Consider the following 11,368-nt stretch of genomic DNA (forward strand, 5'->3'; position numbering starts at 1 on the left):
TAATTGTTTTTGTGATATCATGAAAACCAGTACATTTACATATCACACTGAAGTTATAAGGAGTGTTTCAGTCCAGACTGCCTTTTAAATAGGCCCAATACGTGGCAGTCAATCAGCACAGCAACACAAATAGCCTGTTTAATTCTAACAATAAACAGAAGTTGATCATCTGGAGTAATTTATAGCGGCTTTTGTTATATTACATGAACCTCAAGGGAAAAATTAAATGTAGAAAATTGTAAGAAATATGCAGGGTATGAAATAAAGTTTAAGCAATGTAACATTTATTTTAATTAATATAACACACAAAGCACAGGAAAGATGTTATATGCGCATAATTACACCAGACAAGTGTCCATTTAGTCCTGCAAAATGTGGTATAGGATTCAGAAAGGGGTTGTTGCAGTGGAAGGTAATATTAGAGGGTGTTATTCCATGAGTTGTACCTTGCATCTAATTCACTCAAGTAAGCTCTAATTAACCTACAGTAGGTGTTACCTTTGCGTCATGGAACATTTAACCTACAGTAGGTGTTCCCTTTGCGTCATGGGACATATAAAAGTAGTATTCAGCATCTCAAACAGGTTTTAAGAATTGATTGGAGTAGATGACAACAACAGGAAGGACAAGCACATCTCATTCTCTCTGAGTAAGTATGCATTTAAAAGGCTTCATGATCTGATATGTATTTCAGAATGTTCCACATTTTCAAAGAAAATGTTTTTGTGTGTTCTAGATATTTGTACGTCCTCTATTCTTCAGTGCTTTTAATGCCTGTGCATTACAACTGAAAATGCATTGTTTTAGTTTTTCATTTAAAGTACACAAACAGAAAGTGAAAGACCTGCATAACAGCATCATGAACATCTTGACTTATTCAGTGTGCAGTTATACAGGTTATACGCATTCTACTTGCATACTTGACAGATAAAGCAAAACAATGCATTCCGTTCCATAATTCCAGAGAAGTTATTGCCTTCTTTGACTCTTTTCAGATATTTTCAGAACAGATATTTTCTGCTCATTACTTCAGATTTCAGTCCTCTCAGGTGCTGCAATGTCGTCCTCCATGTCCTCCATGTCTGCCAGCTCTCAGTTGAATAAGACCCTGCGCTCCCACTACCTCAGCCTACCTCAAGGTGGGCTGTGTCAAGTCACTTATGTCTGGATTGATGGATCTGGCGAGGGTCTGCGCAGCAAGACTCGAACCATGGAGTCTGAACCCAGTGATATAGACGGTACTGCAAGAACTTCTGATTAAACTTCCCCTCCCTACTTTTTATGGCTTCAGTGCTCAAATTGCTCATATAGGCCTGCAACGGCATTGTGTGCCATAACTTTTGCACAGGCTACATTTTGTGTTTTATTTTTTTCCAAATATGTGAACTTTAGTAAATGAACAGTAATTGTGCACTTAATGGGAAGATGTGTAGAGGATGTGTAGAGGATGTGCACTCTTAAAAAATCAACAGAACATATACTTTGACTAGGGGTGCCAAAACTTTTGCACTCAATTGTATTTATACAAATTCACTTTTTTTTTAGTCATGTCCCATAGATTTGACAAAAAATTACATTATAACAGCTGTAATATAACTTTGAAATATAACCTTGTTATCAGAGTTTTGTTGATTTTCTAAGTGAAAATAAGTTAAATTTTTATTTTAATGCAAATATTATTTATAATTATTTAGGACAAAATATTGGGGGAAAAATAAAACATAAAATGTGGCCCGTACAAAAGATATAGCGCATTTTTATGTTTTGTTTTTTCCAATATGTTAAACTCAAATGAATGTACACTGAAATGAGCAGAAAAATGCCATATTTAAGTTATTTAAGTGTTTGCTGTAGAGAATGGGGAGGCAAACTGTGGTTTTGGAAGGTCGGGGTCCAGCAAAGATGGGTGATTTTTAGGGTTCTTGTCAGTTGATTCAGGTGTGTTTAAGTAGGAAAATCAACACACTGTGCTGGACTCTGGTCTTCCATGACTGGAGTTCATCACACCTGCTGTAGAGGATGAACTTATTTTTACTTGGAAAATCAACCAAACATGTAACAAGTTTTTTGTAATAGTTTAGTATGTTATGTCGTAGATATTCCAGAGTGGATCTTCGATGGTTCGAGCACGAGCCAGGCAGAGAGTACAAAGAGTGACATGCTCCTGGTTCCGGTGTGCATGTTCAGAGACCCTTTCGCTCTGGACCCCAACAAGTTGGTGCTGTGCGAGGTGCTCAAATATGACCGCAAACCTGCAGGTACGAAGGGCCACATCTGTACTCTGTGATAGTCTAAAATAAAGTGCCTGTTTAACGATTTTCAGCCAAATCTTTATCTGTAGCATCTGTAGCATACAGTCTGTTACAATGGACTCTTTAGAAAAGAGCAAAAAGCAATAATATTATTATGCATAGAAGCCAATGGGCAGCTTCAGCCTCATCCCAAAGGCTTCTACTACAGATATGTCTGAAGTCAGTGGGTTTATGTTCTTTTCTAAATACAGTGAAACACATCAAAATGATTGTCTGCAATATCCAACTGTGTGAGATAGAGATGTGATAGATATATAAGGTTGAAAAATGATGAAATATTACTTCAAACTCTAGAAATTCCACATATCAATTCCTCACTTTCACAAATACATAACTTACATATTAGTTTTCATACACACTTAAAAATGATGGTTCTTCAAGGGTTCTTCAGTAAAGAAAATGGTTCTCTATAGAATCGTAAACACTCAAAGAACTCTATGCATGATTAAAGTTCTTCAGATTGATGGAGAATGTGCTGTAGATGGCTCTATGCAGACCCTTTTTGAAAAGGGTTCTATACAGCACCAAAAAGCGTTCTTCTATTGTTACAATGACAAGCTTGTAATAATAGAAGAACTCTTTTTGGTGCTGTATAGAACCCTTTCATTATGCAAAGAACGCTTTAATCATGCAAAGGGTTCTTTGAGTATTCATGGTTCTATATAGAATACTGTATAGAACCACACTGAATAATTTATATGATCTGCTAAGATTATATAAATTAAGACTCCAGAGGCTGGGGTACTTCTTGAATAATGAGCCTTAATGGGCCCATATCTTATATTTTCCTTGCATTTCATTTTTCCCTTCACTTATAATGTATGTGTGGTTTAATTTACCGAAAACAGTCATAAGTGATTTTTGCATGACCATTTTTCAACCTCTCTTCATTCCTTACAGTTAAACAAGCTGTTTTTGTTACTGTACTTTCAATGAGTGAATGTAATCTCACCTTACAGTTTAAGCATGAATGGGTGGGGCTAAATAGCTGGATAGGTGGATGTATGTAAATGTGTGTTTTCATGACATCATGAAAACTGGGAAGTGAATGGTATGTTTTAAAATTCTTAGTTCAAAATGATAAGGAAAACTTAGTAGGCCTTGATAATGAGCCCTTTAAGGTCAATAGACTGGGGTTTAAGGGGTTGTTGCTTAATCTTGTTACTTATTATGGTCTGCACCTGGATTCTTATTCATACGTAGACACTAATCTCCGACACGCCTGTAATAAGATCATGGAGAAGGTGAAGGAGTTTCGCCCGTGGTTCGGTATGGAGCAGGAATACACTCTGCTGGGTGTGGATGGACATCCATATGCCTGGCCCACAAAGGGCTACCCTAAACCACAGGGTGAGAGACAAAACATGCATATTACAAAAGATCATTTGTATTTTTTTGGAAGAGGCATTGCCATGCCTATTTCTGTTGATACAGATACTGTTCTTTAGACTCTGATAACAGTCAAGTTGAATCAAGTCAATATTTCTTTTTATAGCAATACCCTCTATCACATATCAACTACACTGCACAATGCAATACACACAGTCAGACAATCCAGCATAAGAATAAATAGTCACAGCAACAGTATGTTTACTATTGCATGAACCTCTATTGCACCTTTGTCCTTGTACAAAATAATTCCTATTGCACTTCTCAGCATAATTCTTAAAAAAAAAGAAGATTCCTCATAACACAGTGTGGCATAGTGCTTGTCTTCAACAGCAGCTACTCAGCGTTAACAGTTTACATATACCTCCATTTTTACATTATTATTGCCCTTAAAAAGTGTAGAAATGCTACAGAACGTCAAAATTTCTGACAACGGTAACAATATTCTAGTGTGTTTAGTGGAAAAGCTAAGACAAGTATATAGTGTATAAAATACTGCCATAGCTTTAAACATTGAAGCTTCACCCTAATGTTTTATATGTTCCATATTTTCTCTCTGTCTGTAACTTCAGGTCCGTATTACTGTGGTGTGGGAGCAGACAGAGCCTTCGGCAGAGACATAGTGGACTGTCACTATAAAGCCTGCTTGTACGCAGGGATCAAAATCAGTGGCTCCAATGCAGAGGTCATGCCCTCTCAGGTAAGCTCCTAGTCTTGTCTATGTATAACGAACAAATACATACGTATACAGCACTGTGCAAAAGTCTTAGGTGTCTCAGAAAATGATATGTACAGTCATTTATCTGGACATTAAGCATTCATTTGTTAAAGTAAAAAAATACTAGAAGAAATACGAATGCATTGTAATTCTACGTGTCAATGTGTTTGCTTAAACAGAATGTCCAGTATTTACATTTACCATACAATACATAGGTTTTCTAATGCTTAATTAAATTAAATCAGTAGTGCTGCTAATGTAATTAAACAAATTCATATCATGACTGGAGTGCAGCGAGTCAGCCACTTCTATTCTTGTAACCAACATATTAATTACTTAAAAAAATTGTAAGTGGAGTTGTAAACTTACAGGTATGATAGATGGTCCACATAGTGCAAATGTGTACACTGTATCCACTCCTCTTGGGGAAAGAGGTCCTTGATGGTACCACCTCAGTCACCGTGATTGTAACCAGTAAGGTATTTTTGTCTGTGTGTTCTCCGATGCCTAAGACTTTGCACAGTACTATAAATATTTGGCAAGGATGTGGATTCCAAATCAAAGCGGAGTTTGGTTGGATGCTGTTCATGGAATAATCTTTGACTGTTATGTTGCTTGGGAATCACAGTCTGCTTTTGTAACTATATTGCTTAGAGGAAGAATTGTGTCTAGTGCTTATTACTATTTAAAGCAATAAGACACCAGAGGCTATGCATTACTGTTATTTTATTGCATGTACTTGGTGTTGTTAGGCATGGATCAACACCTAAAATTCCCTTGCCTGTAGTAATATCACTGAATGCACTGGTGCTTTTTTTAAATGGTGGCAATAAACAACACAAATCCAAAAGAGGACCATTCTACAAAAAGTAAAAACAAGTAGATGTGCTCTCACAGTAAAAAAGAAAAAAATAATTAAAAAAAAACAATTAGATATTCAGACCTTAGATATTTACAAGGATTATATTATGTATTTAAGCCCAAGGCTTTAATTGAGATAGTAATAATCTAAATGTACACAAAATCATCATTTATAAGGCACTTTCTGTTGGGAGGTGACTGCCCCAAACTCTAACCCCTAAATTTACACCTGTGTTAATGTTACTTGTAAGATTTAGATTTATCAGGAGTTTTTTTTTTAAACAAAAAATTTGTTTAAAAGATACTGTCCCATGTTTTCGTGTCACTGCCGAAACACAAAGAGTTTTAGTCCATGGGCAGAGCCTTATAGGGCCCCACCCCTGCATTTCAGAGCTGGAAGTGAGACTGCATCCCTGTCCTTCTTGGCCACATGGTGAGCAGTTAGATCACATTGTTTTGAAGTAAGTGTGTCCCAAAGTCTGAAAATGAGTTTCTAGTAGTAAGAATTGTCACTACTGAAACATATTTTCTGCAATTAAATAAATATTTTTGTGTTTTAATAAAAATATTATGATGTTATGTATGTACAACTGTTCAAAGTTTGCCAGTCATGTGCTGGCTAGTGTTTTTGAGTTCAAAATTAGCCAAAATGGTCACTAATGAAGCAGTCACTACCAAGACATTTGGTTTTTGGATGCATTATTACTGTAGTGGTAATGACAAAATGAAATGTTCAGTTGTGAGGCAACCACAGGTGTAGATATAGAGCATTTTAAAATAGCTGTGAACATGATTCAGACAATCATTTTAGGACAGAATCATCCATTTTACAAAAGAAGATATGTATTTTTTATATTGTCGTCATTGCAAACCATGTTCTCTTATGGATTATTACTTTATTAGATTGTAAAACAACTATAAAAACTACAAACATAAAAGATTCGTTCGCTTCAAAGGTTTTGTTTTTTGTCCGAATGGTTCTCAGCCCATCCAGTTCCACTCTGGGCTACAGCAGAAGCACATTTGGTACTGTATAAAAAGCTAAATATGAATGCAGGACGCACTATGTGAGGTTCAATGACACACATCACTGAACATCTCCGTGCTCTGTTTGCTGAATGCTGAATGCTCTCTGAGCTCTGTACGGTTGGTTAAGTGTGTTTGGCTGTGTGTGTGCACAGTGGGAGTTCCAGGTGGGTCCGTGTGAGGGGATTGAGATAGCAGACCACCTGTGGATGGCACGCTTCCTGCTGCACAGAGTGTGCGAGGACTTTGGTGTGATCGCCACATTGGACCCCAAACCTGTGGCAGGGAACTGGAATGGGGCAGGCTGCCACACTAACTTCAGCACCGAGACCACCCGAGCCGAGGGGGGGCTTGAGTGAGTACTGCTGAAGCTTTCTACATGAATACAATATATGACCTCTACACATTTCAGATTATTTTTATATTACACCACCGTTCAAAAGTTTGGAATCACTTGTCATCTTAGTGGTTGTTGTTATTTTAATCAATAACATATGCAATGTCAATTTAAATATTATAAACCAGACACCTGGAGGTACTTGTAGATGTTTGATTCAATTTTTCAAGTTTTTTTTGGAAGAACCTATTAAATGATCAATAATGTACAATAATTATCTATTTACAAAAATTCTTGTCTGCCTCAAGATTTTCCACATACTCTTCAAACGCTTAATTCTCATCATAATCCATCTTTGATCTTATTATGGAATTATCTACAGCTCTGTTCATCATTGTACAGCTAACATTTCACAGATTTACAGCTTCCTGATGTCACAGTTTCCACAGTCATCTCCGCTACTCTCCCTCCCTGCCCCAGCTTTACCACCTGTTCCACATAGCTCCGCCCCTTTGTTATCTAATTCACTAGCATCTTGTGTGTAACCCCACCTAGCAATTGTTCTCAGGTGTTTCTTGTTTCTTCACCCTGCCTCCTTACCTCCCTCATCTACATCTTTCTCACACCTACTAATGAACTGAAACTTGTAAAGTCTGGGACCGTTTTATACATGTATTGGCAACAAAATTGGTTTTGTATACTGTGCAAAAGTCACCCTTCATTCATTCAATTTCAAGCCAAAGTGGTCATTAAATACAAGTTATTCATTTTTTAGCATTAGGAAAAAGCAACGAAACATACATTTAACAGTAAGTGATGCAGATGCTTCAATAACCGAATATAATTTTGAAATTTTCCAGTATTTACTTTGGCCACCTTTTGCCTTTATCACAGCTTATGAGACTTGCTTTCAGTTTTTCAAAGAAATCTGCAGTGGCATTTTTCCACATCTCGAAAGCTCAGTCTTTGAAATTGGTTGCATTTTCTGCTTCTCGTGACCCAAGAAATCTCAAACACATTCAGTGTTTCTGAGTAAAGGCTTCTTGACAGCTACACATTCTTTCAGACAGCTTTCAGACGGTTGTCATTCAGAAGACAGTTGTCTTCTCACAGTGAAAGGATGGACAGAAACACCTGTGGATTTTTTCAGATCTGAAGCAGGAGTGGAGCTTGATTTTCTCCTCTATGTTCTGCTTATCTGATGGTGACAGTTTTGGTGGTCTACCAGGTCTTGCATGGTTGTTTTTAAACCTTTATTTTCTCTAAAGGTTTAAATAATTTTCTGAACTCTTTTGGAAATTCCAGTTTTGTCATTTATTTTCCTTTGACTTTCCCTTCCCTACACAAGTGGCTTATCTAATATCTAAGCTCCTCATTTAAAATTCTTGAAAAATGAATAACGTTACTGGCTTAATTGTCGTTGTGACTGGAAAAGAAATAAATGAAGGGTGTTATTTGAACTTTGCACAGTGCTGTAATTGAAAACCTAACTTGTTGGGTAGTTGATTCCAAACATTTGAACAGTGATTTCTTTTGAACAACAGTGTTTATTATATATATATATATATATATATATATATATATAAATATATATATACACAACTGCTGATCTGGGATTTTCATGCACAACAATCTCTAGAATTTACTTAGAATGGAGTTTACTTGGAATGCAATAAAGAAAAAAACATCCAGTGAGTAGCAGTTTTGCGGACAGAAAGCCTCGTCAGCACAGGGCACAGGCTCACCAGAACTGGACAGCTGAAAACTGGGACAAACATACCTGGTCTGATGAATCTAGATTTCAGCTGAGACACACAGATGGTAGAGTCCGAATTTGGTGCCAACAGCATGAATCCATGGACCCCACCTGCCTTGTGTCAACAGTACAGGCTTGTGGAGGTTGTGAAAGTGGGGAATGTTTTCTTGGCACATTTTAGGCCTGTTAATATCTATAAATCATCACTTAAATGCCACAGCCTATTTGAGTACTGTCGCTGACCATGTGTGTCCATCTTCTCATGACTTCTTCCAGCAAGATAAAGCACCATGTCGCAAAGCATAAGTCGTCTCAAATTAATTTATCGAACATGACACTGTTCTTCATTGGCCTACCCAGTCATTGGATCTGAATCCATCTTTGGGATGTGGTAGAATGGGAGATTCACAGCATGACAATGCACCTGAAAGATTTGCAGGAATTGTATGATGCAATCATGCCAACATGGACCAGAATCTCAAAGGAATGTTTCCAACATCTTGTAGAATCCATACTACGAAGGACTGTGAGAGCAAAGAGAGGGACGAGTCCTAAAATGCCTGGCCAGTGTACATACTGTTGCATACAAATACACATCAAATCATAACTCCATTATAAATCAATGGTAAAACCTGTTTGAGATTCTGCATATTGAGCAATAGTGCACATTATACGTATTTCTTGTTTTTTTCTGTTTCTCCCTGATTCCTCACCACCTCAGTCACATTGAGATGGCCATAGAAAAACTACGCCCGCATCATGCTGAACACATACGGGTCTCTGACCCTCACGGTGGACAGGACAACCAGCGACGACTCACAGGCCTCCATGAGACCTCCAAGATCCATGAGTTTTCAGCAGGAGTGTCTAACCGAACGGCCAGCATCCGCATCCCCCTTCAGGTGGACCTGGACAAGCGTGGCTATTTAGAGGACCGCCGCCCGGCCGCCAACTGTGACCCATATGCTGTGACTGCAGCTATAGCTCGGACCTGCCTACTGAAGGAAGAGGAGGAGGCAGATATTCTGAGTGATTCGGAAATTAATGAACTGGAATAAAATGTTTCAGCTGAAATAGCATACATGCACAACAGTTACATTCCTGATCATGATGTTTACCTGTTAGATTTTACCTCTGTGGTCTGTGTCTATTCTCTGCTTCTTTTGTTTGACAATAAAGAAGCACAGAATCAGAATATAACAAAAAATTGCGATTTCAGCAATGATCATTAATGGCACTGTTATTGTAGTCTTCATTTTTCTGTCTGTATTTATATTTCAGGATTTTTATATTGAGTGACATAAGCTGTCTTTAATATTTAGATTTTGCAGTAAAGAAAAACACAAAACATAGTTTATATTAATAGTATATTTTATTATACATGCACTGAGCCCATTGTTTGGCTACACCTACCTTATATCTACACTCACTGTCCATTTTATCAGCTCCACTTGCCATATTGGTACACTTTGCGGTTCTACAATTACAGACTGTAGTCCATCTGTTCCTCTTCATACTTTGTTAGCCCCCTTTTACCCTGTTCTTCCATGGTCAGGACCACCACAGAGCAGGTATTATTTTGGTGGTGGATTATTCTCAGCACTGCAGTAACACTGATGTGGTGGTGGTGGTGTGTTAGTGTGTGTTGTGCTGGTACGAGTGGATCAGACACAGCAGTGCTGCTGGAGTTTTTAAAGACTGTCCACTCACTGTCCACTATTAGACACACCTACCTTGTTGGTCCACCTTGTGGATGTAAAGTCAGAGACGATAGCTCATCTGCTGCTGCACAGTTTGTGTTGGTCATCCTCTAGTCCTTCATCAGTGGTCACAGGACGCTGCCCACAGGACGCGGTTGGCTGGATATTTTTGGTTGGTGGACTATTCTCACTGAGGTGTTTAAAAACTCCAGCAGCACTGCTGTGTCTGATCCACTCAGACCAGCGCAACACACACTAACACACCACCACCACGTCAATGTTACTGCAGTGATAAGAATGATTCACCACTCAAATAATACCTGCTCTGTGGTGGTCCTGTGGGGGTCCTGATCATTTATGAATGGGGTAAAGGTGGGATAGCAAAGAATGTAGAGAAACAGGTGGACTACAGTCTGTAATTGTGGAACTACAAATTGCCCCTATATGGTAAATGGAGCTGATAAAATGGACAATGAGTTTAAATTAAAGGTAGGTGTACCTAATAAAGTGCTCAGTTAGTGTATATGCAATAACCTTAGATGAATATCAAGCTAATCTTCAGGTGAAGATTAAATTAATAAATGTATATTATATATTGTTATGTATTTATTTATAAAATTAAGATATTGCAACAGTTTAAAAACATAATATGCTTGTGCTTGTCTGAAGTTTTAAGGGCCCATGTTCTATAGATTCATGTATTTTATTGTATTTTTCCCAGAGGCCCCTTTTGTGTGTTTTTATGTACTAAAAACAGCCATAATTCATTTTTACATGACAATTTTCCAACCTCTCTTCACCTCTTTGAATTAAACAGGCTGTGATTGTTACTGTTCCTTTAAGACTGATCTATGTAAATGGGCTCTGTTCTGTTTAACTCCTCCTGTTGTATCTCATTCAAAAAGCAGTCCTCAAAAAGCAGTAAGCACTCCTTATAACTTCAGTATTATTGGGTGAAGCTAAAGTCCAGTAAGGTGAAGAGGAGGATACAGGTAAATGAGTTGGCTTTTGTGGCATCACAAAAACAGTAAATTCTAGTTTCCACGGTTTCCTTATTTTGAAACTTTGAAACTTGGCACATTTTGAAACTTTAACATGTTTACATTCTACATCAAACTCTTTTATTTTTTAAATTAGTGGGAATTTTTGTTTTTGCATGGTATGGGTTCTTTAAGGCACAAAGTCAGATACAGTGGAATTCTTATCACAGCCAGAGTGCTCAAGCAGTTAGTGTAGAGTCCACCAGGGGGCAGCAAATGCAAGCACTGA

General features: G+C 37.7%; 1 protein-coding gene across 1 annotated transcript; it reads left to right on the plus strand.

Moving 5' to 3' along the window:
- The first annotated feature begins 1,049 nt into the window (after window positions 1–1,049).
- On the plus strand, window positions 1,050–9,547 carry LOC118820078 (glutamine synthetase-like). The gene is made up of 6 exons (XM_036588202.1): window positions 1,050–1,238; window positions 2,097–2,258; window positions 3,516–3,662; window positions 4,274–4,401; window positions 6,462–6,661; window positions 9,121–9,547. The coding sequence occupies exons 1-6, from the start codon at window positions 1,058–1,060 to the stop codon at window positions 9,455–9,457; spliced, it is 1,155 nt and encodes a 384-aa protein (XP_036444095.1). The 5' UTR covers window positions 1,050–1,057; the 3' UTR covers window positions 9,458–9,547.
- Window positions 9,548–11,368: the final 1,821 nt, after the last annotated feature.

Source organism: Colossoma macropomum, unplaced genomic scaffold (genome assembly GCF_904425465.1).
Source record: "Colossoma macropomum unplaced genomic scaffold, Colossoma_macropomum, whole genome shotgun sequence".
Lineage (NCBI taxonomy): Eukaryota > Metazoa > Chordata > Actinopteri > Characiformes > Serrasalmidae > Colossoma > Colossoma macropomum.